This window comes from Pomacea canaliculata, linkage group LG1, assembly GCF_003073045.1.
Source record: "Pomacea canaliculata isolate SZHN2017 linkage group LG1, ASM307304v1, whole genome shotgun sequence".
Taxonomy (NCBI): Eukaryota; Metazoa; Mollusca; class Gastropoda; order Architaenioglossa; family Ampullariidae; genus Pomacea; species Pomacea canaliculata.
In genome coordinates, this window is record NC_037590.1 from 40,072,993 (window position 1) to 40,100,764 (window position 27,772).

General features: G+C 40.9%; 1 protein-coding gene across 1 annotated transcript; it reads left to right on the top strand.

The window, feature by feature from the left end:
• The first annotated feature begins 678 nt into the window (after positions 1-678).
• On the top strand, positions 679-27,772 carry LOC112570258 (protein phosphatase 1 regulatory subunit 7-like). The gene is made up of 16 exons (XM_025248637.1): positions 679-935; positions 1,654-1,846; positions 2,245-2,334; positions 3,014-3,085; positions 3,616-3,674; positions 4,265-4,317; positions 4,597-4,739; positions 6,626-6,784; positions 8,148-8,203; positions 9,211-9,334; positions 9,949-10,083; positions 10,261-10,327; positions 14,792-14,873; positions 15,660-15,773; positions 19,913-19,985; positions 27,113-27,772. Exons 1-15 carry the CDS (start codon positions 790-792, stop codon positions 19,968-19,970), a joined length of 1,551 nt encoding a protein of 516 aa, XP_025104422.1. The 5' UTR covers positions 679-789; the 3' UTR covers positions 19,971-19,985; positions 27,113-27,772.

The window sequence follows — 27,772 nt, forward strand, 5'->3', positions numbered from 1 at the left end:
ATACACGTTCACCTTATTTACACGACGAGGACACACGTGCATCACGCGCTATATAGCATTCGTGCCGACTGACACGCTCACACAATAAGTTCCAAGACATAGATTGATTTATATCATTTAAACATATGACTACTATTTCTGTTCTAACCTATTTAGCCTACTAAAACCTTTAAGCACCCAATTCCCTGGGGTGGGGGACGATTGGGATGTGGGTGCTGAGCGACGTGAGCCGCTTTCCATCGCGACCAATTACGCTGCCCGCCACTAAAAAAAAAAAAAATCTGTGCACTGTCTCATTTCCAGTCTGAGATTGTTTCTGTGTTTTTTCCTTCTTTCGTTTGACGTTAACAAAACACGTATAATACGTTTTTGTTCAAAATGTATATGCAGTATATTTTCTTTTGCGGCTCTTCGATGTCATACGATGTATGAACCTGCTGTTTGTTCGAACGCGCATGCAGTATCCACCTGACATACATATAGTTCTGATTATCAAATAAGTATTTTAGTTCTGAACTATTGCTGACAGGCATTGTTTTATCTCAGTATCGCCTAACCCTAAACTAATTCCATTATAACCAAAATGAATCTCGATCGTAATCTCACTGTATTATTTCACTGTGCATAGCGAAGTGGAGAGCACCCACAGATGCTTTAGGGCAAAATTGTAGAGTAGTTTCCCTTGTCACCAAAATGGCTGCTTAACTCCCGTGTAAACATTCCATGAAACGTAATGACACAAAAAAGGAAAATTCAGTACTAATGGATCCTTTCCTGTACTGAAACGACATGGAGACCCAGTTAAAGTCTGCGAGGGGCAGATCTTTACCAAGGAGTGTGGGCAGACAAGTTGGTGTGCTACCGATCGAGGCACGACACCCTGTTGGAAACAGAATACCACAGAATACTACTAGTCACTTGAGTAAGATTGTACGGTGAGTGACATTAGTACATAAACTGTACTAATACTGTAAGTTTTAAACTGATCCAAAGAATCAGTAGCAGCATTCCCTTTTTAAAATACGACAATGCCGAGAAAAGAATGTTCTTTTCAGGTTTATATATATATCCTAGATAGCAAATTATAGACATTTAAAATATATCCTCCACATATAGTATGGTAACAGCATACTTCTTGACAAAATCGTGTTTATTGCTAAGTTTAAAACAAAAGTGGAAGCAAAGTATTTTGATTATAAACCTAAGCAATAGTGGGGCAAGAGAGAAAAAGAGAGACTACCAAAAGATCAAGGAGTTAATATAGGAAGTGTCAATGGAAAGATGCTCAGGTGGGGTCTGGGGAGGGGATAAAGAACGAAAGAAGGAAGTGAAAGAGAAAATTATAGATCTGTGTCTCAAGGAACTGAATACTACTCTTAGATTGAATACTATATTTTATTTAAAGCAGGGCTTCTGCTAAGGCTAAATTCTTTGGGGTCCCAGGGACCCCTTCTTTAGATTTTTAAGGGTCCCTGTTCTTCGCCCGAATTTGAATGGGACCCCATTGACGAAAATTTAAGGGGTCCTCCGAACTTTTAATGCATACAGTACGCAATTTTTTGCGTAAGCAGAAGCCCTGTTAAAGGTATGTCTTAATGATGTAAGTACATTAATATGTGCATGGCTTATGATGTGTGTGTTTTGCTTTTGTAGAAAAACACCAACATCTCGAGCAGGCTCTAACACCTCATGTAGAAGTCTTTCAAGCAGGTGTAAAGTTCGTCTAACTAATGATAAAGTGGACATTTTGGATGAGCAAGAAACTCAGTCTTCTGCATCAAATTCTTGCAAAGATGAGGGAAACAATGAAAAAGTTCCACAGAAATTCCTAAGCCCAAAAGAGATAGTAAGATGAGGCTTTCTTTTTCTCCTTCATCCAATTTTTTTTCTTTATTGGCTGATTGATAATGTTCTTTTGCAAATTATGATTGAATGATGTACATGTGCACTGGAACGTCTGTTTCAAGTTAGAGTATCGAAAGATATTTCAACTTAAAAAAAAAACAAAAAAACCCCGAGAAAACAAAATGTAGTTTTCAAAATAATTATGTTACAAAGACATTTTTTTGTAGCTGCTGGACATGAAAGACTTTTAGGAATAAAACTTCTTTTGACTTTATAGTATGTTGCATGTTTTCTCAAAATAACTACGTGGATGTTTAAATATTCTTCAAGAAAACATTAAGCCCTACATGTGCAAAAGTACCAACTTCATACATATAATGATGCTGTGTTCTCTCACAGCTTGATCTGTGCCAGGAAAATGACTTCTACAGAGTGTATGAAATTGATTTGCATGGAATGTCACTGGCAGAAGTTCCTGATCTAGAAAAGGTAATATAGTAGAGACTGGATAGTTTAAAAGCTTCTCTCTGTGACCAACAAATAGTAAGGAAAGCTTCACGCATTTGTCAATGCCTGAAAATGTACTAACAAGAAAATTTTTATTATTAAGTTCAGGTAAACGTTATTCCATGCCTATATGTAAACGCAATAGGCACCTGAAATTGTTTGTTCCATCTGCTGTCCAGCTGCTCAACTTCTGATGAAGTGTCAATGATATGTGTGTGTGTGTGTGAGAGAGGTGCGCTCATGAATATCCTTAATGTAAGTTTGTTGTTTGTTTTATATATATATATTGATAAATGTCACTTTGCCCAATTTTTTTTATTTGCTAATATTTTTTCACTGTTGACATTTTATTTCTAACTTTTACTTTTGTGATTAGAGCACCTTGCCATGTTCAAATTGCCCACTGGGACAAATAAAGTTGGTCATTGTCATTGTCCAGTAATACATCTTTCACCATTTGTCATTGGCTAGAGTAAAATATTATATTTTTTGGATGATCTGGGAAATGAAATATAGCAAAGGTTTGTGTTTGTGTAGATGGGAAGTATGAGGAAGAAGCACAAGCCACTAAGTGGATTGACTAAGTGGCCCCTTAAGATATAATGTTGATGGATGATTGTGATTTTGCATGACCACACTTTTTTTCTTTGCTGCTCAACAGTTTCGGAAACTACGCGTAGCAGACTTATCAGGCAACCATATTAGTAGGATATGTAACCTGGAATTCACACAGGTAAATGTGTTGCCATATGACATTTGCTGTTAAGACATTGGTAACTCAGAATTCTCAGGATAGAAGATGAACAATTGTTAGTAATTAGTCGTTGTTAGTAAGCACGTCACTCTTTCTTTACTTACCAAAGCATAACAAGTGAAGATTTATAATAATATGTCTTCTTTGCTACTAGACACTTGGATTTCTTTTTGAGAAAAAGGATTTGCACACACATACACTAACACATTAAAACATTTTAATAATTTCAGTCTATTGTTATACAGCATCTATGACTTCTCAGTCACATTTTAACATGAAGAGTTTTGCTCTCCAGCATGAAAACTCTTTCACAATAAATATGTATTACATATTAGAAATCTAAAACCCTTTTAATACATAATAACAATATGATTTTTTTTTTGTGTAGAAAATTGTACCTTGGCTTTTTTAAAATAAAGAAAGTTATCATTAAAGTTAAAATTTGCTTTTTCATCCTTCTGTTAGTATGTTTAAATAAAAAGAAATTATAATTTCACTTACATTTTCAGGACCTGAGAGAACTCAAATTATATGACAACCACATTATCAAAATTGAAGGACTTGACAGGTAAGAGAAATCTGTCTTTCTCTCATGGTGTATGCGTGTGTGCGGGCACGTATTTGTGTGTGTGGGCATTTGGTTGCAAAAAGAAATTGGTCAGAGAAATTAAGGGAGTATACACGTATGACCTTGAAGCCCAAAAAACCCCAAAGTCTTGAGAGTTTAGCATGCTAAAAGATGCACACAATTTGATTCTGTTTAGTATGTTATGCCATGTAGGAAAGGAAAAGTAATAACTTAGAAAGCCATTGTGAGCTGCTTCATATGACTTAAACAGTTTTAGATATTGATTGATTTCCATCACAGAATGAACAGCACCAATTACCAGCTTTGGGTAGTATTTATTGTTTTGCCCCAAAATAGATCTGTTTAGAGAAACATACCAATTTTTTTAAATCCCTAGAATTCAGGGAAGCATACCCTAAATATGTGATTAGCAATAATTTGACTGCACACATACCCCTTGTCTGCTTGTGCATGTAGATGTGTGTGTAAAAGTCCCTCAGTGACTATGTCTGTCTGCCTATACATATATCAGCACAAAACCCCAAGATTCTGATAGAGGAACCATAATCTGTATGTTTGCTTTTTCACAGTTTAAAAGAAGTCTGCAGTTTACAGTTGCAGTACAATCAGATCGAAACAGTTGGTATGTATTAGCAGAAATGTTTAAATATTATGATTCGATTATGTTTCTTCATCAGTTTTTCAAAAGGCATCCTTCACACAAATTGATTTTTAAGTAAATGAGTATTCTATGATTATTTTTGGCGCTTAATTTAGAATACCTTTACGACGTATTCAGTTTTTTCAATGTGTAATGTTTATTAAAGAAGACAATCTCTCTTATTTCTTTCACTCTCACTCTCTCTCTCACACACACAGAACTTTGAAGAAACTCTTCTCAGACTCTGATTTTGATTAACAGGAAAGGGTCTAGCTAACCTTAAGAAACTTCAAAGCCTTCGTCTTGACAACAATCGAATTACAAAACTAGAGGCCAGTGATCTGCTACCTTGTGTACAGATCACAATGCTAGACCTCAGCAACAACTACCTTGACTGTCTTACAGTGAGTGTATATTTAGTAAGTCTGTATGTGTGCATGTGCACATGAACAAATATTATCCTACATTAACATATATACTTGGGAATTTTTTAACTATCTACAGTGTCTACATAATGTTAGAAAAATAAGTCTTTATGAGAAAGAAGAAAAAGGGGCAAGAAAATGTAGTATTTATTTTAGAGCTCTAACAAGCATTAACGCTTATCATTTTCCCATATGCTTTAAGAATTAACAAAAAAATTGAGCGTGGGCTTATTTCTCTCATCAAGTCTGCAAGAACTACAACTCTCGTGACATTTATTGGTAAGGAGTGCTCTCCCCTTAGCTGCGCCCGCATAAAAATGTTTAGTTGAAATTCGGTCAGATTTTGTAAGTTTTGAAACTAGTTAGAAGTGAATAAAAACAATTTTGAGTTAAAAATATATGTGGGTGGCAGAGAATGTAGTGCGCAACACAAAATTGGGATTCTCTACGTACATTATCAGTTTAGGAGAAGCGATAGCCCTAATTCAATGAAATCATTTATATTAAGACTATTAGAGCATATTGAATTTTAAATACTTTTTACAACTATGGCGTCATTTAATCTTGAGCTAAATATTGCTTGTGAACACCGGGATGAAATGTTTTATGATAAAGCAGGTCAGTTTATTGTAGTATACCTAGTTTTATCAGGTTTTTTTTTCTATCTATAGTTCATACTGTTGTGCCAGGTTTTAATACATTGCATTTGTTTTTTCATTTACATATGGCTGCATCTTCTTCTTAAGTTAATATTATCTAGCCACTGTCTTGAAACGTTTCTGGTAATTTACACTAGTTTCTATAAATCTTGTAATTTCTTCAGGCGATTTCGTGAAAACTACTTTTTGTCAAACAAAAGCACCGAGAAAAATCTTATTCGCTCTCTTTCTCTTTTTCCTTTCTTTCTCTGCCCGCATCTGTCTGTCTATCTGTCTGTCACACACACGGAGGCTGTAGATACACAGACGAGAAAAGGACACCATTTTCTCTGCGCCGTGATGGACATGCAAACTTAAAAACATGTTTATCGCTCCGACAACCTGTAAATTTGAAACTTTTAAACTGCTGATTGCATTTTTTTTTAAATCTACGAATTTCTAAAAAAATTGCAGCTGGCTACATTTTCTGCTGTTACTTTATCTTGTAGACATTTATTTTTTTAAAGAAATACTTTTCTTTTTTTTTTTTTTTAACGTCTTCAGACATTTTAAGTTATTTTTTAGAAACTCCCGCTACCAAGTTTTCCATTAACGCTTTCGACGCTTCACACCTCTTTTGCTTTTGTGTATGTTCAGGAGAAATTGTTTATGTACCACAAACAACCTAGATTCAAAGTGAAAGAGACAAAGAGACTTAGATGGAGGAAGGGAGAAATAATGATATTAACTCTAGTCACAAGCTTATAGAAGTGTCCGGCAAATCTTGAATTTGCGAACATTCCCTGGAATTTATGACTTACAAAAACCTCGAATAACACGGCTTTAGGAAACATCTCAGACACACGAGACAATGGGAATTGTCATCTGATTTCAATCCCTTATGAAATACTGCTTTGCAAAGCTTGACAAATGTAGCTGTGTCGCATTTCCTACGCCAGTCTAGCTGATAAATCCAGCTTCAAAAAGGCCGAATCATTTAATCTAACAGCGAGATTATTATTACTTGCTCTCGTCTGTATGTGAGAGAGAGAGAAAGAGAGAGAGAGAGAGAGAAAGAGAGAGGTTGACTTTGTGCTTGCTGTAGTGAACAACAGTGGTTGTAGGGTAGGATTTGTATGAACGCTGCTTGTGTGCGACTTGAAACATCAGGTTTTCGGCTACTTTAATACAGGTAACATTTTTAATTGTTCCTTTCCTCCCATACAGGCTTTGACGTATCTGTCGAACCTGGAGGAGCTGTATGTCTCGAGGAACCGCTTGAAAAAGCTGACCGATCTTCATCGATGTAAACATCTGCAGGAACTGGACCTGTCCAGAAATCAACTCACAGATCTGAGTGGCATATCAGACCTAGTTAGTGTTCAGGTAACAAACGCCCACACACGTTTACACCTGTGTGCACACACATATATATATATGCATGCACTTGCACACACATTTATGCAGGCATTCTAACACACATACCATTAATATATATACAGTGATACCTCGGTTCTCGAACGCCTTGACTTTCGACCAAATCGGTATTCGACCAGGAAATTCGAGAAAATTTTGTCTTGGAATCCAAACAAATATTTGGAATTCGAACATCCGAACGTCCGAGATGAGCCGAGTTGAGCAGAATAGCGTTCATTCGGCCCAGCGCGCCTTGCTTGCGTCATCAGTGTGAGTGCAGAGAGAGAGAGTCACGCTTTGTGGAGAGAGTCACGCTTTGTGTGTACTGTACTGTATTGCAAATTACTGTACTGTTCACTGAATTTAACCCTTAGACATGGGTCCAAAGAAAGCCAGAAGTGGTAATGCAGACAAAGGTAAGCGGAAAGCTGTGAGAACAACTATTGAGCTGAAGAAAGAAATCATTGCCAAATATGAACAGGGCACACGTGTTTCGGATCTGTCTGCTGAGTATGGCATGCCAAAATCAACCCCCTTCCCTCCTCCCTCCACATTCATTCCCTCCTGCCATAAAGTTTGGTACAGGTACAGTAAATGAAACACAATTTACTGTACTGTACAGTACATTTTATTTTTATTTTTTTTTTTTAATAAATTTTTGTTTCTTTTTTCTTGTTGAGACTCATGTTTTTCTACATATTATATACAAATTAGGCCAGTAAATAGGCATTTTCTGGGGCTTGGAACGAATTAATCCAGTTTCCATTATTTCCTATGGGTTTTTATTGCTTCGGTTCTCGAACAATTTGGTTCTCGACCGTCCTCCCGGAACGAATTATGTTCGAGAACCGAGGTATCTCTGTATATGGAACACAGATTTACTGCTCTGAGGTGAAGGGAAACCAAAGTACCAGACACTTTGGAGCAAAACCTATCCCCTCGCTCACTTGTAAAGGCGCTAAGCTGTTTTCTTACTTCTTTCTATAGTGACTTGTCAGTAGGAACATTTACAAAGGCAATCAGTGCACTAAAAAGAATAATAAGATGAAAAGGCAAGTCAGAAAGATAAGATATGAACAGGAAAATCCTTTTATAACGACGGGTTCATTTTAAATTCACAGACACAAGCGCATGTACACAGTGAGTGTGTGTCCGTGAAAAAAATATTTTACCGGCAATTAGCATTTCAGTGAAGCTTTTCCAACAGAGAAGGAAATTTTGATGTTTTTCCTCCAGAAGCTGGCGTTGCGCTCTTCCTGCAAGTTTCACGAGTATTGATCGCTGGAAGCCGTTCTCTAGAAGATTGTTCTTAATTTTTATTTCTGATGCGCAGATTCTGGATGTGTCGGAAAACCAGCTGACAACACTCTCATCTCTTGGGAAATTGAAGTAAGCTGCTGCAGAGAATCGAATTAACTTTCAGTTAACAGTTTTCAACCGATGTTATTTTCTGTTTAGTATTCTTATTATTGCGGCTTCTAATTCCCTTTTTATGTGCTCTGTGCTACATGATGCTTTCTTTTTGGTATTCTGATTAACGTTTCTAATTCTTGTTTTGTTTGTTCTGCTGTATACAGACTTATTTTTTTTATCTTAAAGTAATCCCATTCAAGGTCACTAAGGTCCACTCTCGAACGAACCGGTGTTTTAAATCCTGAAAATAGAATATCCTATGGAGTCAATCATTGTTTAGTTTAAGTAAAAATCTCACCAATTTTAAACTTTTTAAAAAGCGTTATTTTACCTTCTTTGTGTGTGTGTGCGCTTCATCAAAACACCCTTCAGTTAAATTACCGTGAAAACTGCTTCATAAGCATTCAGAGCAACTTATAAAAACATTTAGTCAGCAGATGCTAATGATGTCCACAATCTTTGTAAACGGACGCTAGTTGAAAATCTGTCTTAAAGCATCTCCTACCACCACCAGCTCATTCAACTATCATTCATTATCCCTTCCTCGCTCACCCCACCGCTATACCCCTAACAATCCATCCTTCATCATCGTAGTTACCATCATCAAAGTCCATTATCTTCTTTTTTCATCTTCTATCAATAAAACATTGATCGTGCTTCATTCATGTATTTAGTGGGAGACGGGTTTGAGAAACAAAGGACTGTAGTTACAAATACGCCGTTGACAGTAGTGTTCTAGATAAAGGCAACTTTCATGATCAGGACATTGATAGTCGTGTCATAGAGACATACCACGTTCATGATTACAATAATACTCTGATTTCTTGTTGCTGGTACCATTAGGACCCGTCGCAGCATGGCTGGCAACAGTGAATAATGATTTTGGGTGATGTGTCGCAGACCTTGCTGACGCAGGTCCTGCCGACACCCCGCTTGCTGGCCTCGTACAGTTAATCATGCAGCCCCTTGCCTGTCCTCCCCAGGTCTCTGGAGGAGCTGAACGTGAGCGGCAACCGAGTGAGCGACCTAAGTGGCTGGGATGCCGCCTTCCCCAGACTCCAGATCCTGAACCTGTGCAACAACAGAGTGGAGGCCTGGCAGCAGGTGGTAAGTTGGAAGGCAGGGACAGGAACTGAGACTAAATGGGGGCTGTCTGGCCTGATATATCTGTCTGAGGTCACGTGAGGTTGGGACTGTGACGTTAGGTGGGGCTGTGCACGTGCTGCCAGAGGAGTGCGCGGAGTAACGCGATCGTTTGCCAGGCTGAACCTGGTGCAGGATGATCAGCTAGCACTGTCAGCGATCTTCCTTTCTTAACTGGGGAGAGTGGGTACTCCAAGCCCCGAAATGATCGTGATGGGGAGCTTGGTTTAGAGTCTGGACGAGGAAAGTATGAAAGTTGAAAAAGCAAACGAGACAACACGCAGTAACCTGTGTGTGTGTGTCTGAAATGCAACTATAAGTTTGGAAAAAAAAAAGAACCGAAACCATGGATGGTCGGCTTTTAATTCCGAGCGTACCTCTACCCAGACCAAGTTGAGACCTGAAGACAAGTGTAATGGTCAGGGTTATGCGATATATAAATCCTCATACCTTGCGTAGTGTTTTGTGTGACATCGTATTCCCATGTGATGCTATGTCCATGTGATGTCACATCTCGTGTACATTTTGTGCGTGTGATATCATGTGTCGTTAAAAGTGTGTGTGATGTCGTGTTCCAGTGTCTCCTGAAGGGACTGCCGGACCTCGTCGAGCTCTACCTCGCCGGTAACCCCTTCACCCTCGAGGGCGGAGAGCGCCCCACCTACCACGTAGACATCCAGACTGTGGTGCCATCGCTGGAGATCATTGATGGCGTGAGTGATGCCGACACCAGTACTTTAAAAAAAATAAGATGTGAACACCTGCAAACACCCAAATACTAAAAAATTGATTGTGTGTGTGTGGATGCGAAAAGGTACATGGTTTTGTCTAAACGTGTTTCGTGCTTTTATTTATCTACATATTTTATTCATTTATTCTTCTGTTTACAGGCTCACTTGAAACCTATGACAGGCAATGCAGGAACACCGCTGATGCGCCCGATGACAGCGTCAAGCAGTAAGTTGTAGTCTATCTTTCGCCAAAAACTACATGTAGTCAGATGTTTTAGGTGAACCAACAAAAATAACAAAGCGTTTTTCTATTTAAAAAAAAACACACTACTACGGAGACGTGGTGTGTGTGTGCGCGCGTGCTTGCCTTCCCGTGTCTGTTTACACTAACGTCTCAGATTTCAAGAGATTTTTTTTTTAAGTTGTGCACGTGTGTGCGCGTGCACGTGTACAATCACAACCGCATGCACTCCTTGCTCTGTCTTCCTGCGCATCTCTCGTGGGTTTTGTCAGAAAATGAAGGGAGCATTGTTTGTAGTCTGCCTGAGGTTTTTGACTCTCATATTGTATCGTCTGTATCGTGTTTCTTTCATTTCCCTTTGAATCAAGTCCGTATCGTTTTTTAGACTTCTGCTTTTACCATTTATTTTTTTATTTGAAGGTAATTCAAGAATGCAGCAAAGAACTGATTTTTAGATACGTAATGTCCCCTGCGCTTTTTATTTTTGCGATATTTGTAATTATTAAAGACCAACTTGACTGCAAAGCGTTTTTTCAGATGACTTGTTTAAAACCAAACAGTCAAAATGTGAACGAATAACTACTGTTTAATTTGCTGGATTCAGTCCTTTGACCCTTGCCATTCTCACTTACCTTTTGGTAAAAGGATCTCATTTCTGGCAACGTCACAAGAGTATAGGGTCGTTTTCATGACAACGACTCACTAGCAAGAAGTGGCAGAAGCTAATGACACCTCTAAATCTGCCAACCTGACAGCGATGTTGAGATGTTGGATTCTGAGCACCCTTTAAATTTTCATTTTAAACCGTGATGATCGTAGATATAGTTCTTATTTCATCCGAATGATAAAAAAGATGTCCTAGTGAACTATCGACATTTCTAGAAAAGTGTTCTGATAAATTAACGGTGTGGGGTTTTTCCCTTAATATTTCACTCTCCTATAATCTGACTCTGTAAATGTCTTGGAATAGCAAGGAACTTATTGAAGCGACTTCACTAGACTTCGTGAACTCACACCATGGTTTGCCGAGATGCAAATAGCCTGATGAACTATTTTATCTCTCGTCAGAGATTTCCCTAGAGAAGCTGTCTTAATGGTGGGCATCAAGACATCTCGACTGTAATCATTTCACTCGCTAAACAAGCCCTGTAAAGCCCAGAAACTTATTTCCAAGCATAATCACCAAAGAAGTTCTTCCTTTCTTCTTCTTTTAACGGTTGTAAAGGGGCCTTCATTTCTCTTGCCGCCAGTGGATGAGCAGTGGCCTGGCTGTCTTTTTGGTGCGAATTCATCTCCTCCTTGTACCGTCGACAAATTTTGTTAAGATAACTCAATCTCGTGGACGTCTCGGATTAAATGTGAGAAAAGAAATTTTGATGCTTTCTGGCGAATTGGAAAGAGGTATGCAGACACAAGAACACATTCCCTACACTCTGAAGCTTTTGGTCTATTTTGTTCAGCTACTTTTTTGTTAACAGCGTAAGCATTTAATTTTTTTTGTGGAACTAAATTTTTAATAGAGTGCAGCAATTTCCAAACGTTTGTTCATTGGTGTAACAGCTTATGTCATTGTCATAAGCAGACTATAGGTGCTGTAGACAGGGAACCACGTGACCAAGACAACAACAAGAGTAAGAGGCGGGTAGAGACGCTGGTTCACAGCCCAGGCTTTCTGTACCCACATCCCACCCCATGAAGCTGGAGCCGATAGCGAGGGAGGAGTCATCCATTATGCTTCTTGGGTTCTAGGTGTAGATTATAGCACTGTCGTTATTCGCTGACTATTCAGCTTCTTCATGACTAAATGTTGTGTAATCTTTTTATCGCTGCTTTGTCTCTCTCTCTCTTTTGTTTTTTGTTTTTGTTTATTTTTGTTTTGTTTTTTATTTATTTATTTTGTTGTTGTTGTTGTTTTCTTTGTCAACCCCGGGCACTCAAGAACACTGCATTATATTAGGTCTCATTCCGTGCAGGGTTTGGAGGGAACTGGCTGGAAGGGAGTGTTTATCTTTGCTCACGGTCCCAGATGTCTGGATACTTTGTTTCAAGGATCAGCGTTAAAGGTTCCACTGTCATTAGACGTTGGTCTAGTGCGTCTCTCATCGTCACAAGTCCAGCTGCCTCAATCATTAGTCTGGTCTGACTGTCTCAGTTATAGGTCCAGAGGGACTGTCTGTATGATTGGTCCGGTGGGGCTGTCATAATCATTGGTCCAGTGGGACTGTCATAATCATTGTCCTAGACTGCTTTACTAGTTTTCTTTCTCCGAGTTTTTCTTCTCGTGACCGATTTTCAGTCAAAGATGGAGGAGCATCCCGTGTCCTGTTTTGTTTATGGAGATGTTTATTATCTTACTGCGTGCGTTGTATTAGGAGCTAGTCATTAGAAACAGGGTAAACAAACCCAGAACCTCTGCATTGCTAAACTTAACACTTGCAGGTGCGGGACTCCTTCGTTTTTCAGAAAGGCCAGAGATGGAATTCACGTCGAGGCAGGTCAAGTTGATAACCTTTGCCCTGCGTTACATCACGGACGAGAGATGCTGTGTAGAGGCCTCAGTATTCATGTACCCGAGATGAGCAGGGATGTAGTGGTTTCGCGGTTAATCTCTGTATCTAGAGGCTGTCACTCTTCACCATCTGTGACCCGCTTGTTTCCCTCCCCCACTCCGTCCTCCCCTCCAGGTGTATAAAAGCTGGGGCAGCCTAGTTCTAGCGGGAGATTGTGAAAGATAAGTCTTCACTGTACAGTTTGCCTATCTGCCGCTCCTCTTTCGTTGTCGACATCATGATTATTAAAAATAAATCATATTTATCGTCTGTTTGCTTTCACTGTGTCACTATCGTCAAAGTTATTACGAAGTGGTCGTATTTATCTAGCGATGAAATCTCAAGTTTCATGCTATTTTGGATAATCTCTGAAAAATCGCGAGAAGCAAATGATGCACGTGACCTACATGCCACATCAGCTCTTTATTGCGTGGGGAGTGGGGTGGGTAACTTACCTGATGTACTGCCTTTAACTTCGTGTCTCATGATTTAGTGGCTGGGGGTTGTTTCCTAGAATGTCTAGTCAAGAACTACAGTTTATACAGCTTTTCACCACTAAACTCGGACCGACATTGCAATCAGCGACTGAGGGCCCTTGCCGAGTCCCACCTGTTGTAGTCATGTAGGTATGTTAAGCTTCCTTTTCATGATAAACTTGTTGTTACACGATAAACGTATGTACACCTGTACACCCTCAATAAACACGTTTACACGATAAACTACTCTACAACCACGTGTTCTAACGCTGGTTGTTCTCTCCCCTTCCAGTGCCACCTGACGGCACTAGAGTTCCAGAGCTCGAATCTTCCAGTGCCACCTGACAGCACTAGAGTTCCAGAGTTTGAATGCACACCCGAAATTGCATTGAGAGCAAAACATTTTTATTAATATCCATAATTATCGGCAGATCATAATGAAATATTTGAAAACGACATAAACCGGAAGCTAATTTCTGAAGCAAAACTGTATTGCTTTATTGAATAATTAATGCGATGACGAGGCTGAAGACCGCAGGTGTGCTGACGGCGTGCACCTGATGAGGATGAGTATTCACTCCGGGGGGACACACTGTCATTTCTTTGGTTCTCAGACCTTCCTTGGTGTGTGTGAAGGGCTCTGAGCCTGTGTTTGATAGTGGATAAAGTGCTGTATACATCCAGTTTATTTATATTATGCTGTGAAATGTGTCTTAATGTTTGTGTGTGTGTTCATGACGGTTCATCTGATACCTACCATAAAAAAGTGCTTGGTCCTCTATATTTGTGTACAGTGCTTTGAGTCCGGCTGATGCTGGAGAGAGGCGCTCTGTTAATGTCCGTATTATTATTGTTATTGTTATTATTATTGTTATTATTATATTATTATTATTATTATTATTATTATTATTATTATTATTATTATTATTATTATTATTATTATTATTATTATTATCGTGATATGACCTTAGTTGCTGGTATGGTGTAAAGCTCAACCCACCAACCAGTGACTGACGTTTTTTTTTTAAAGAAGTCGTCAGGAAGGAGATTTAGTTTCTGATCACGTGATTTACTGCACTCGTCCACTGTGGCGGGAGTTCATCGTTTTCCACGTCATAGTATAACGACATATATATGCCTGTACCAACATCTACTTAGTCATGTTTCTGGGTAGTGAAGAATATAAAGCTGATAATTCTTTAAACTTTGAATCTTTAAGTATGACCGATAATTAACTGTTTTTATGTTTGCTGCTTTGTACTTTTTATTAACCTTAAATATAAATTTCCATTTAATGACGCAGTTAAAGAGGTATGATATGATATACTCTCTAGTTTGCTCCAGACTTACTCTTTGCTGCCTGTCACACACACACACACACACAAACAAACAAACATTCTTCATTATTTGTTATTTGTTGGTAGTGCTGAGCGTTCGGCAAGTGGAGGCACAAGTGAAGGCGGTTCTGGAGGAACAGGAATCGATGGAACGAATGTTAGAGAAGAGGTAATGCACTGAGGGAGAACTCCCCACAGCGTTATTAACACTGGGTGGGGAGATCGGGTGGGTGCCTGCATGCATTCGCAGGTGTTTATTGTTTAGTAACACACAGGAGAGGTTGCTTTTTTTTAAAGCTCGTGCATGCACACAAAGAAAATGCACACAGGAAACAGAGATATGCGTGTGCCTCCTCCTTTTAATTATGATTTTGTGTGCGTGGATCAGGGATGATTTGCCTGTACATATTTGTATATGTATATATTGTGTGAGAGAGAGAGAAAGGAGAATGTGCGGGTGCGTGTCTCTGTGTGCTTGTGCCTACAAGTATCCGTCACACGTGACAGACTGAATGGTTACTTATGCACGTTGTGTTTAGCCCCTTCCCTTCTCACCACCCCACCTCATCCCTTTCTAGCGCCGTTTATAAGCTCCCCCAGGTTCAGTTTGCATGAGGCCTTGTCGTAAAGACTGGTCTGACCAGCAGACCTGCTTGAACGAGTGACAACACATGCACGACCTCTCTGTGGGGCTGCATTAGTTTACACGCACAGTTGACTACAGGTGTGAGAACCGACAGGTCTACCTGAACGACAGTCAGTAAGAGTACACCCGCTGTAAACAGTACAGCATAAAATTACAAACGTACAGCATCATAATGTACTGCAACACAGTATCATTGAATGTCTGGATCTTATAAACCAACTTTCGAAGGTGTGTGCATATGTGTGTGTGTTGCCATCCTCACCTGCCCCGTTTCAGCTTTAACAGTCTCAAGACCGCGTTTGTCCTCAGGTTTGCGAGTCTCAAGGCAGTGTTTGACACCCTCCCGGCACACCGTCCACCCGTCAAGAGCTACCCGACACCACAGGACTCTTCCTCCCCGGCGCCGTCCAGCCGCTGCAGGAGGTAAGAGCACAGCTTTCTCTGATCTCAAGTCTTCTGAACGGGCCAATGTCTGTCTTTCCAACCCTAATCAAGTGCGAGACACAAGGCAGTGAGGACAGATGGCAAGGACGATGTAGGAGCTGATGAATGTGTGAGATTGGTATGCATGTCCTGATGGTGGGAGTCAGGTCGCCGCAACTCGCAAAGGACTTGTTGCGGTCAGCAAGAGATAGGGCTTGTCACAAGGGGAAATGGGTTTTGCAGCGAGTCGGCGTCTGCCTGATGGCTACTCAGCTGCACCACAGCTGTTGATGTGGAAACCGAGTCTTTTAGTGCCGCATCCGGGGACAGATAATACACTTCCAGACTTTACTACGGGAAACGAATAGCTTTTAGGCCATTGAAAGACTGCATCGCGAAAAATATCCACATTAGAGTTTAGTTGTTTGGATATTTTTTGGGGCGGTCTCATTTAATGTTGTTTTTAGGTTAATACCCTTTTATTGCAGAGGTTTCTAAGGGAAAGTATATTTACAACCAATGTGAGCAGAACAAAAGATAGAGAGGATAGAGTGAGGAAAAATAAAGGTTGGAAAAAAACTTAAATAGGAGGTGATGTAAACTGACCTGACCTGACAGACATGACTGAGAGACAAGAGTACGAAAACAAAGAAATTGATCACTTGCTAGACGAAAGAACATATAAAGAACAAAAGTTCAAGCGAAAAAAAAAGCCAACCCACACACACAGCAGACATCAAGGAAACTATGAAATGTCAAAATCGAGCTATCAGAGGGGAAAAAAGCACAAGACAATGTGCGACACACAGACTGCTTGATAAGGTAGATGCATTTCTAAACATACATTCACAAGGATTTAGCTGAAAGAAAACATTAGTGGCCCCACTGAGATTGTTGAATTTGAAAGCTTCAGCCAGTGGAAGAGCTGAAAACATGTTTCCTACAGATGTCTAAATAAAAAGGCTATGCATCTTTCTATTCAACTCTTGAAGAAATCGAGGAAGCTGGAATGAGATATGGATGTGCTTGGCCATTTCATTTTTTGTTTTTATCTGTAGTTAATACTTGTGTCCACACCTGCGCATTATACGCAAAAAAAGACATCTTCGACCTCGGCAGATGGCGGGTGTCTGAGGCGGCAGCAGGTCTGAATGCTTTAAACAAGAAATGTGGACAGTAGGTGCACTCCGAGATGGCAACTATGCATCAGTGCCAGCTCTTGACTTTCTACTCCGCAGACTTACCCTAACCTTCAAGCTTCCACCTGCCCTTTGACCTACCCTTTGATATCCCTTCATCATAAGACTTGATAACTTCATGTGTTTTTTCTCTGAGTAGCGAGTGGCGGCGCTTGTTGTTGTGGAAGTTACTTGGAAATCAGAAAAGCAAAGAAAGAAATGGACAGCTTCAGACATTGGTGATTACCTATTTAGTGCTTTATCTGACTGTTTTTGAAGGAAGCTCGATTTCATGAGGAGGAGCATCTTTCAGTTTCTTCTTCTTCTGTAGAATCCCAACACCCTCACTTCTTGTTACCAGACTCTTCTTCCCGGTTTTTATATTTGTCTTTTACTAGTCATCAGTTTATCCCACCATAGTGTACATTGTCTGGGGCTTCGTGAGTCACCCGGTCTTTATTGTGAGTCGGTCACTTCATCGTCCACGTGTCTGATAACAGGCAGCTGTGATCGGGAGATTGAAACAGTGACAGCACCTGTGTCTCTGATAGCAGCATTCTCTGTCCTCTCGCAACTCTAGTGACAGTGAGCTCCTTGAAATCAATGTAGACATATTGCTGCGACTAATAACCCTTCTTACACACGCCCTCGGGCTTCCATATCCACTAAAGCCGAGCTGCTTCAGGAGCTGCATGTCCGCCATGAGCTGTGAGATGGCCTCGACACCGTTATCTTAGTAAAGGTCGTTGACCTTCCAAAGAATTTTATTTTGTAATTCTCTTTTTCGCCTCTCTCTCTTTCACACTTACACAGCAATCTCAAGGTCGCTTCCCCCTCCACACACACACGCGCACCAACATATTTCCATCAATTATTAGGGATCCCAATCGCCGGCTGCTGTATGTGATGGTGTGCCTTATCCCCAAGACGCTGATTCAGAAGACAAACCAGATCTTCTAACCCCCACCCCATATGTCCACCCCGAACACTTCATGGCCATAGCCACGTGCAAGCATCTTTATTCACGATGTGTCCAAACCTTGAAAACAATCTTTTTTTAGTTGCTGTGTGATAATTCAGACCTTTCAGAGCCTCAGACTAGGTGATAGTAAATCCGTCATTTCTTTTAACCCTTTTTTGTTCCATTTTGTTTCTTCAGTGAAAGAGTTGGTCAGATAAGAGAAACAATCGCACTTGGCAAGGCAGTCTTTACGAAGAAAGATCGCCAAGACCCACTGAAGCCTTGCTTTTGTTTGCTTAAGCACTTCGACCATCTGTCCATCGAGTCGTGTGCTACGAGGGTTAAGTTCTCCAAGTAAGATGTTGGCTTGGGGCAGTTATTCATGCGTTAGTATCTTTTATCTCTCTCCTGTAGGACACGTCTATCTTGCAATATTCATTGACAATTGTATGTATGGAAAAAAAATACCAATGTTTATGAACATCAGCCCAAGGATATCATCCATGTCCTTGAAAAGGCTCGCTTTCTCTCCTCCCAACTCCCTATTCCCGACATTTCACTGGTCTTATGAAAATACAACCCTCCTCCTCCCTACCGACAGCCCCCAACACTATCGAATATCCTTTAAATGGTTATACGAGATGAGGCGAGGTGATAAAAAAATGGGAAGTGATTTTGTGGAGGAAGGGGCTGTCTGGCCCCATTCTGTAACACTGGATTTCGAATACCCGAGACAATAAAAACTAAACGACGCAGCTGTTGCTAGGTCCATGGAAACCCAGTAACTCTGTCCGCTGTGATTGATTTTGTACCCAAGGCAAGAAGACAAGGATTTATTCATGTTGTGCCAGGTCTACAGGAAATATTTCTTCTCCTTTTTTTTCATTCGCAGTAGAAGTTTTCGATTCTCTCTACCTCATCAGATGTATGACCTTAAGGGGCAGCGTCAGATATCCTACAAATAAGAACGGTCCCGTGAAAAAAAAAAGATTTTCATTAATCTCCAGAGGGAAAAAAAGGAAATCATTTACACGGAGAAAAATATTTTTCTGCGAGGGAACGATTCTATATTAGCTCCAGATAGAATGGAGGCATAAAAGCTTGAAGTATCCAGGCCACAAACATGTCTTCATGACAGGGACTCCCCCGGCCCCCGGCACACAGTAGACCAGGAGACGACGATGTTTTTTACTCCATTCACCGACAACCAGTCGAAAGGCTTAATGATCGTAGTCCACCAGTTCTTTTTCTTTCTTTGTTTTTTTTTTTTTATGGTACTCGCTCGATTCGCAAATCCTTCTTATATTTCCATGGAAGGCGCGGCTGATAGGCCGGCATATTTCAAAACATTCATCATACTCTCCTGTGAATGACTCATGTAGATATTGAAAGATGGCCTAATCTCAAGAATCATGCGTAGTGTGGTCAATAATGTTTGTCCTCTAGCAAACACTGCTACCTGTAGGGTAATGAGGGAAGGCTGAGTGCTGTAAGCAGTGTTACTTATTAGCACATACTGCTAATTACAAGGTGGGTGTAACAGGTGTCCTCTCGTCTAGTCCTCGCGGTCGGCAGGTAGCACTGGAGCAAGTGTTTGGAACACAATAAGCCGACGTACATTGGAGTAAGTTATTTGTCGCAGAAGGCTGCCCGCACTTTATAAATGCTAAATAAAAAACAATTAAAGCATAATCGCTCAGACTGGTGGGAGAAAGGATCGGCTGAATGGCTAACGCGAAATTTTCTGTTCAAGTATGTCAAGTTAATGAGCCTTTCAACTTTCGAGGAGTTTGATGAGACAAGGCGCACTAGCATATTCTAAAGCTTATATTTATATGATAAGCATTCAAAAGTGTATATTTTGGAAAGTGTTTTTACCAAAACTTACTGCATTTTCTCGGTTAATGTGTCGATACGGTTTGTGGGTTTATTGATCAGTCTTATCGGCTTTATATCTCGATTTCTGTTTTTTTTATTTTTATTCTTTTTCTGTCCTGCAGCCATGCCAGGATACGAGAAGCACAGGCTTTCGCACAGAGTATCCCGGATGTGGAGTAGACGTAGCTTCAAGAGGTAGGTGAACGTATTTATGGTGCGTGCGTGTGAGAGAGAGAGAGAGGGAGGAGAAAAGAGAAGATGCAAGGAAGAGGCGAATGACAAAGGCAGGAGGTATGGATGATGTTTCTGCAGATCCAGCAACTAACTATATTACAGCCAAACGGCTGCCCCAAACGAGATTTGAACTCAGGAACCATTATCAGATTGAGCAAACCGCTGAGCCACCGGGTGGCACGATGGTTGCGGTGGGTAGGTCGGCGGGTGGGTGGGAGAGATGGGTGGAAGTGGTAGCATGAACTTATAGACACCAATCAAAGGCGGACACAAACACATAGCACGTGCATTACAACCCATATTCCCAGATTTGATTGGCTTTTCGTCTTGGGTCGGGTGGCGCCGTCCTGACCATTGTGGGGTGTCTTAGAGAGGAGCCGCTTGCCTGCTGTGGCGGTTTATGTTGGCCTGTTAAGACAGACATCTGAGCATGTGACGACAGTCTGGCACCAAGACTCGGAGTTAACAGCGCACTGCCTTTGCCGACTTGTTTAAACTCGAAACACTCTCGGCCATAACATCATTCGTAAATCAGCTGAAGTTCTTTCCCTTCCATCTACACACCAATTTGTTTTTATTTGTTTGTTCACTGCTTTCGTCTTTATTTCTTCCTCGTCTTTCTAACTTTCTTTTCCGTCATCTTATTTTTTTTTTCGCTCTTGCATTCTTCATTTCTATTTTATTTTATTTCTTTTAATTTTTTCGAACCTCTTTCATTTTTTTTCCTATTTCTTTCCCTTTTTTCTTTTATTTTCTTCATTTTTTGCCTCTTTCCAGTCTCTCCTCACTAACTTATTTCTCTTTTTATTTCCTACATGTTTCTCTTCCATGGTTTCTTACATTTGTAATCTGTCTTTGCCAAGCGGTTTAGCAGGTATGACACCGTGTTTTCAGAAACTGCTGTCTTCATTACCGGGTTGTCAACATCTTATATTTTGTTGAGACCGTATCAGTGAGTGTTTTCTTAGTGTTTTTAGATTCGTAGCGTGTGTTGCTGACACTTTTATCATTGTGTTTTTCATAATGTCGCCTTTCATCAAGTGAAAGGTAGGGAGAAGAGACATGGAAGGTTAGGTTCATAGGCGGCGACAAAGTGATGGGCAGGCTGTGAACCTCTCGTGGGACCGAATCTCCTGTCTCCCCCCTCCAAACTTTAAATAAAAAAACATTCGTTTTAATCTCGTTTTTCCGGATCAGCAGACGTTGCTGCAGCTGCGTTCAAGACCTAATATCTTTAAGACGAATTGGCAGAAAATTTCTAGAGTTAGAAGCAGTGGACCTTACCCACCGGGCCGTCTAGCGGTTGTCGATGAACAGTTTGCCGAGACTGGATGAGGCTAGTCCTGGACTTTCTTGTGAAATGTTCTCGAAAGATGCTTCTCGGTTTACTAAACGATCTGAATATTTGGGCTCCTATGACTGCTCACAGAGGGTCTGTAACTGGGCGCAATGTCCGAGGTCACCAGTAGACACCATCAGTAACCACACCACAGTTCATCAGAGAAGTACGACTGCCACTGATAGTAAATAATGGTATTAACATGTTATGTCTTTCTACATTCCAGTAGAAATATATGAATACAAGCTATAGAGGCTTCTAGTCTGTATGTGAATATGGTAAATTTTCTCATAAGATCCAAGATAGTGTCATTGTAATTGTGAACGATTCATATTTGTTCTTTAGAAGGCAATAACGGAAGTCTCCTCTACCTTCCCTGAATATAATAAAAATCATTTGATACTTTAAACTCCCATTACGAAGGAAGTTTTTTCTTGCGTATTGTGAATGAAATAGTTAATGGTTCGCTATTATACTGTTGATCATGAATCAATGGGCCTGAAAAGTCTTTGAAGTTCATTTTATAAGAGCTCAATGCACGAGGGTGAAATCACTTCAAAACACACGTACATCCAGGCACAAGCACGCCCACACTCTCTCTCAAGCAGACATGCACGCGCCCACGTATGCCTACAGACACATGTACACAACACACACACGCGCGCGCACATGTAAACAGTTAAACTAACACACGTAATTTTAATGTGTACTGTCGGCAATAAGACAGTTTGAAAAGGAGTCGTGGTCCGTGACGACAACGGGACATCACACAAGTTTGACCACCAGTCAGAAGTTGTTGGAGTTTGGATGAGATGTGCGACACTTAGCCAGATGGCTAAAACAAAGTTGTATACAGTGATACCTCGGTTCTCGAACGCCTTATTTCTCGGTAGACCAGGAAATTCGTTTTGTCTTGAATCGAACAAATATTTGGAACTCGAGAGGAAAAGCTAAGTACGAAATACCAGTCCACGTCAATAGAGCTCAGATCTGAGAAACAATAGAGATCAGGCAAGCAGTGAAGTTTGGCACAGACCCTGGAGAAGCTCGCCAGACTTGGTGACAAGGAGGAAGCTGTCTGCCAGGAGTGGAGGCCCACACAACACGGACACGACACGTGCATTAACGGCACTCCATGGCTAGTCCTGTCTCACCACTGTAACAAAAGGTCACTGATAAATATCTCGGTAGAAGTTGGAAAAATACTTTGCAAATATATAATTGTGCGGTTTTCTTTGTCGTTCTTTTAGAGGAATGGTGGTAAAGTTTTAACCTGTATTCTACCAGAATATCAAATTTTTACCCTTTTTAAAAAATCAGAAATACGAAATACTTTTCCATGTAAATGCTATTTCATTATTTTTGCGTTTTGAACTTGTCGCTAGTAACATTTCTTTCGTATTAAAACTGATAAACTGAAGATTTAAGTTGTAAAATGGAACTTTACTCTGAAGTATGTTTTTTCAGGTTTCAAACTTTGAATGCATTGTTTCTTTTGTAATCGGATTTATTGCCGTTCCAATACCGAAAACCCATTTCTCTGAAACTAAAGGGGGTTATTTTTTTCTGCTGTTGTTTTCTGTTTGAATACAAAAATCTTCCACTCAAAATGTAGGCTTATTCGTCTGGGTAAGGATAGTTGCGAAGTAAATAGGGTACATACGAAGAATCGCATGCGTCGACTGTCTTGGCAGCCATCTTTTTCGAGATTCTGTATTTTCTGGGCAACTTGTATCAGCGATGATGTGGATAGCCACATTGCCAGTGGTACGGATATCACCCACGGCTTCCGACTCAGATGAAGATTTGACTATTTAAAGCGAGGACATAGTTTTTATTTCATTTAATTTGTTGAGATTTGTGGGGTTTTTTTCTTATTTAATTTCGAGATTTTAATAAGTGACACGAAATGAGTCTTTTAAACGTGATATCTGTAACCAGTCGGGTAGGTCTTTAAAAAAGAGGTTTTCAGGAATGTCCTGCACCAAAAGTTTCCCAATGGGATAAAATTAAGCAAAAAATAAACAAACAAAACCCCGAAGACCTCTCTGAGAGCCAGTCCACAATACGGCCGTGTCAGAAAGTTGCCTTGTCTCCTTCTATTTTTCTTCGCGGAAACCAAGGCTTTTTTTTTTTTTTTTTTGCCCACCTCAGGCCGTTTTGTTTTCCTTTCTTTACCTCGGTTTGTCATTCTTGGTCTGCAAGTTTTGTTTTGAGGGAAAAGGACGCGAGCTGTTCTGCTGGGAACAAGTCTATTTGTTTTATGTTTTGTTTTGTTTCTTTTGAAAATTGGAGTTTGATGGAAGCTAGACGTGCCATCGATTGTGGCTGTGTGCGAGATTGGCGATAATACAGTGGTGTGCTCTGTCGATAAACCGCACTCCTTGCTGAGGTCTTCTCTGCTTCACTTTCTTGTTGCCTTCTTCCTAATCCTCTTCTGAGAGCATCGCGAGTTGTAAGTTGTGTTTGATCGAAGTTTTGTGGATGAGGGGACTGTTGGAGGAAGACGGGGCTTAGTCTCGTTTGAGCTGTGAATGTCATTTCTTTTTATTAGCTTGTAATGGCTGCTGTGCCTCTGCCATTTTGTGAACGTTTCCAACAGCAACTGGTAACATTTGAACCCGCACCAAAATTTATTCAATGGAACAAAAATGAAAAAAAAACAAAAAAAAAAAAAAACAAGCAAGAAACAATAAACAATGTTAAGGCCTCTGTGAGAGTGAGTCCACCATACAGATGCCATAAAGTTGTCTCCTTCTAGATAGATATAAAATATAAGATATAAAATGTTGTATGTGAAAACAAACATGTGGATTCATGTATTGGACACTGTACGCTGGATATACATAGAGACACTAACTACATATGTATGTGTACATGCATTAATACACTTTACCTTCACACATGCTTACTTACCTCCGCAGACAAAAACACAGACTGAAAAATCAGAAAAGAGAATGCCTTGAGCTGGCACCTGCTGTATCAGAATAGAATTCTCCTTTCGTCTTGTCCCTGGCGCCTGTAGGTGGCTGTGGTGCACTCCCCGCCACACTTAGTCACATCATGCCGCCATACTGAACACTTCAAGGATCCCACGTGCGGACCCCGCTAATTCCTGAGCTCTTCCCATGGAATTATTTTTCCAGAAAAACATATTTTCTAGGAGTCCCCGTCTCTCTAGTGGTGTCATCCAGTGCACATAATGATAAAGTTAACGTATAGCCTCATAACCTGCCTAGCTTGCTCCTGGTGATTTACAAAACACATACACACATACACACACAGTGGAACTAATATACACACAGTATTGTTTACAACACACGCTGAGATATTATCACACATACCCCGTTAATAAGACGTCCCTTGTTTATCAAGTGTACACCATTCGTCATGCTTACTTCCATTCGGATATTGCATTTCTCGCGCAGCATCATGGCCTCGCATGGCTGACAAGATGTCCATTCTGCGAATCTCATTTACTTTTTTCCAGAAAAGCAATGTGTTTATTCACTTTGAGTGTAATTTCCTCGCACTTGTGAAGGCAAGGCTACTTTGTCTTTGTCACAGCCCGCGTCTCAATGAACCATTGTACGCAGCTTTTTGTGATCGACGTTGTCAGAAGAGCGACTCAGAGGGGAGCTAAGCGCGTGGTCTTAGACTAGAGATTGAGAGTAGTCGTTCTTGGGCGGTCAAAACCACAGGCGGTTCACGTCGACCGCGCTTGGCATTTGGGAGCTGTTGCTGTACTCTTACGGTCAGAATAATTTAGCAGGATGGTGGTTATTCTCTCGTGGTGTTTAAACAATCACCAGGAATAGTTTGGGATAAAATTTCAATGCTTAACCTTGCTGTTTTCACGGAATATGAAGTTTATCTCCTCTGTTTTGAGATTATATAAGTAAGAGAGTTGAAAGGTAAAGTAAAAGCATAAAACGTTGAAAGTTTCAGAAAACTGAGAGTCTAGGAGCATTACATCCCAAACACTCAGACAGCATCGCCCCCTTCCTACGAGTCTCAATATGGTGGTAATCAGCTTCAAGCAGAGCTCCCCAGGATCTGTCCATTAGTTTCAAATCAATGGTGCACATGTCCTCTACGGTTAATAACTGCAGGTGGGATGAGAGATGAGATGAAATATTCAAGGCCCAGCTTGAATCGACTAAGGTATGTAATGGAGGTGGTCTGGCACCTTTCCGAGGGATGCTAGCTTGAAGATCCGACGCCTCTCCTAGAAGCTTGTGTCGTCAGCCAGTGTCCCTGAACTCAGGCTGTAGTGTAGGAGGTGAAAAGCTATAATTGAAATATGTACACTAATTTCTATTCTCTCATGTTTTCACACGCGTACGTAAATACAATACAATTCAGTACAATACACTGCAACTTTATTGATCCCTAGGGGCAGTTCAAAATAGTGCTCGTACTAGCAATAATATATACATATACATGATATAAAAGAGTTACAATAGTGAATGATACGTACAATCATATATTACGTGAAATCAGATTTTCTTAGGAGTTGTGAAGAACTTTGTTACCGACTGGAAGTCAAAACAATTTTTTGTATCCCATCGTCACCAATGTCAACGGGAAAGGACACTTGGGTTAGAGAACCTGGAGCAAGGGGGCGAGTCAGGGACGAAAAACTGTCAGCACCGCCTGCTCTCGCCGTGGAAAGCAAGGGGCTACGGGACCAGGGCTTGCACTACCTGTGAGAGGACCTGCACTACCTGTGAGAGGACCTTGCACTACCTGTGAGAGGACCTGCACTACCTGTGAGAGGACCTGCACTACCTGTGAGAGGACTTGCACTACCTGTGAGAGGACCTGCACTACCTGTGAGAGGACCTACACTACCTGTGAGAGGACCTACACTACCTGTGAGAGGACCTACACTACCTGTGAGAGGACCTACACTACCTGTGAGAGGTAGACAATGGACGCCATGGCCGTCAGTCGTCGTTCTCAAAGGAAGAGAACGTCTGCTGGGTTCGTCGCACTCTCACAGAACCTGAGAACTTTGTATGAAGTTGGTGTTCGTTCGGCGGCTGTACGGGGCACATCAGTCGTCGAAGACTTCACGTGTGTCCCTGGACTGGGACAGACTCGAATCGGTGTCGCCGGTGGAGCAGTCGTCGCTCTCTGACGAGGCTGGCAGATCGGGAGGGAAGGACGACGACAGGCGGAGCAACACTTTGGAGGGCAAGTCATCGGAGTGTCGTGAATGTCGGCCGAAGTACTGGTCTCCATCAAACCACCATCGTAAACCCACAAATACAAGAACAGTTTTAACATCAGAGCTAAGTTGATGCACGTGTGAGAGTTAATGGTCTATTTAGAGAGAGGTAACAAATGGAATAGCGGAAGTTCGCTTAGCACGGATAGCACTGGGACTCCCTCCTAGACGAGTCTTTATATTGCTTGTATTTGTATATTTTGATGTTTATTAAATTCCTTTTATATGTTACATCACACGGCTAGTTTTGTGTTCGGGGAACAGCAGGGGTGGGGGCTCTTGAGCCGCTAAGTGAACTGTGTGATCGACGTGTGAGTTGTAGTATGGTCCTCCTGCAACTGATGTTGACGTGGGTAGTGAGAAGTGAGGTGACCTCTCACCTACATGCCAGGTTCCCCGGGGACAGTATTCACTAAACCCCAGGAACACTGCAACAATCAGTCATCAATAATCAATCAATCATCAGTCGTCTCTTGCTCGTGCAGTTGTCATGTTCTCTTGCTCGTACTGTTGCAGAAACCAAAGTTCAAGGACGTCGACTGGACAAAAGGGAGGGAACTGTTGTCGGCAGCCTGGCTGCACTGAAACCTCCATTGTGTGTGAACGTCTGCCGCCACACAAAACACCTTCATTCATTTCTTCCGTGAGCGTGCCCATTCTCGCGCACATGCAAGTTCACCAAACCTTCAGGATCAGGGTGGCCATTTTTCAGGGACCTGTCCCCGCTTGGAGCAGCCATCTGACAGTGATGACCCTTCACCTGTCAGTGTGAGGGTCATCCCACGGTCTGTGTGCTGCAGTCAACTATTCTCAGTTTTGTCTTCATCCTCATCCTCTTTTTCTTCCACTTTCATTGTCCGCTTTTTCAATGTGAAGAGGTTTCATTCAAGCATAATATCTCATCTCGATGTAAATACATCATCACGAATTAAGGGTATGGCATTGACAAAAATGTAAATTATTCAGTGATAAATATTTAGACATGATAAAGGTTAGTTGTTGGGTTTTTTTTTGTTTTTTTTTTAGACAAATCGGTTCATTGCGTATGTTAAACTTCTGTGGGGATGAGAAAACATTTCGTTTTTGTATAATATTTATGTAAATGGATTTTCTTCATGTCCCTTCCTTGTGTATAGTAGATTTCCGTGGCAACGAATAAACGTTTTATTTGTATAA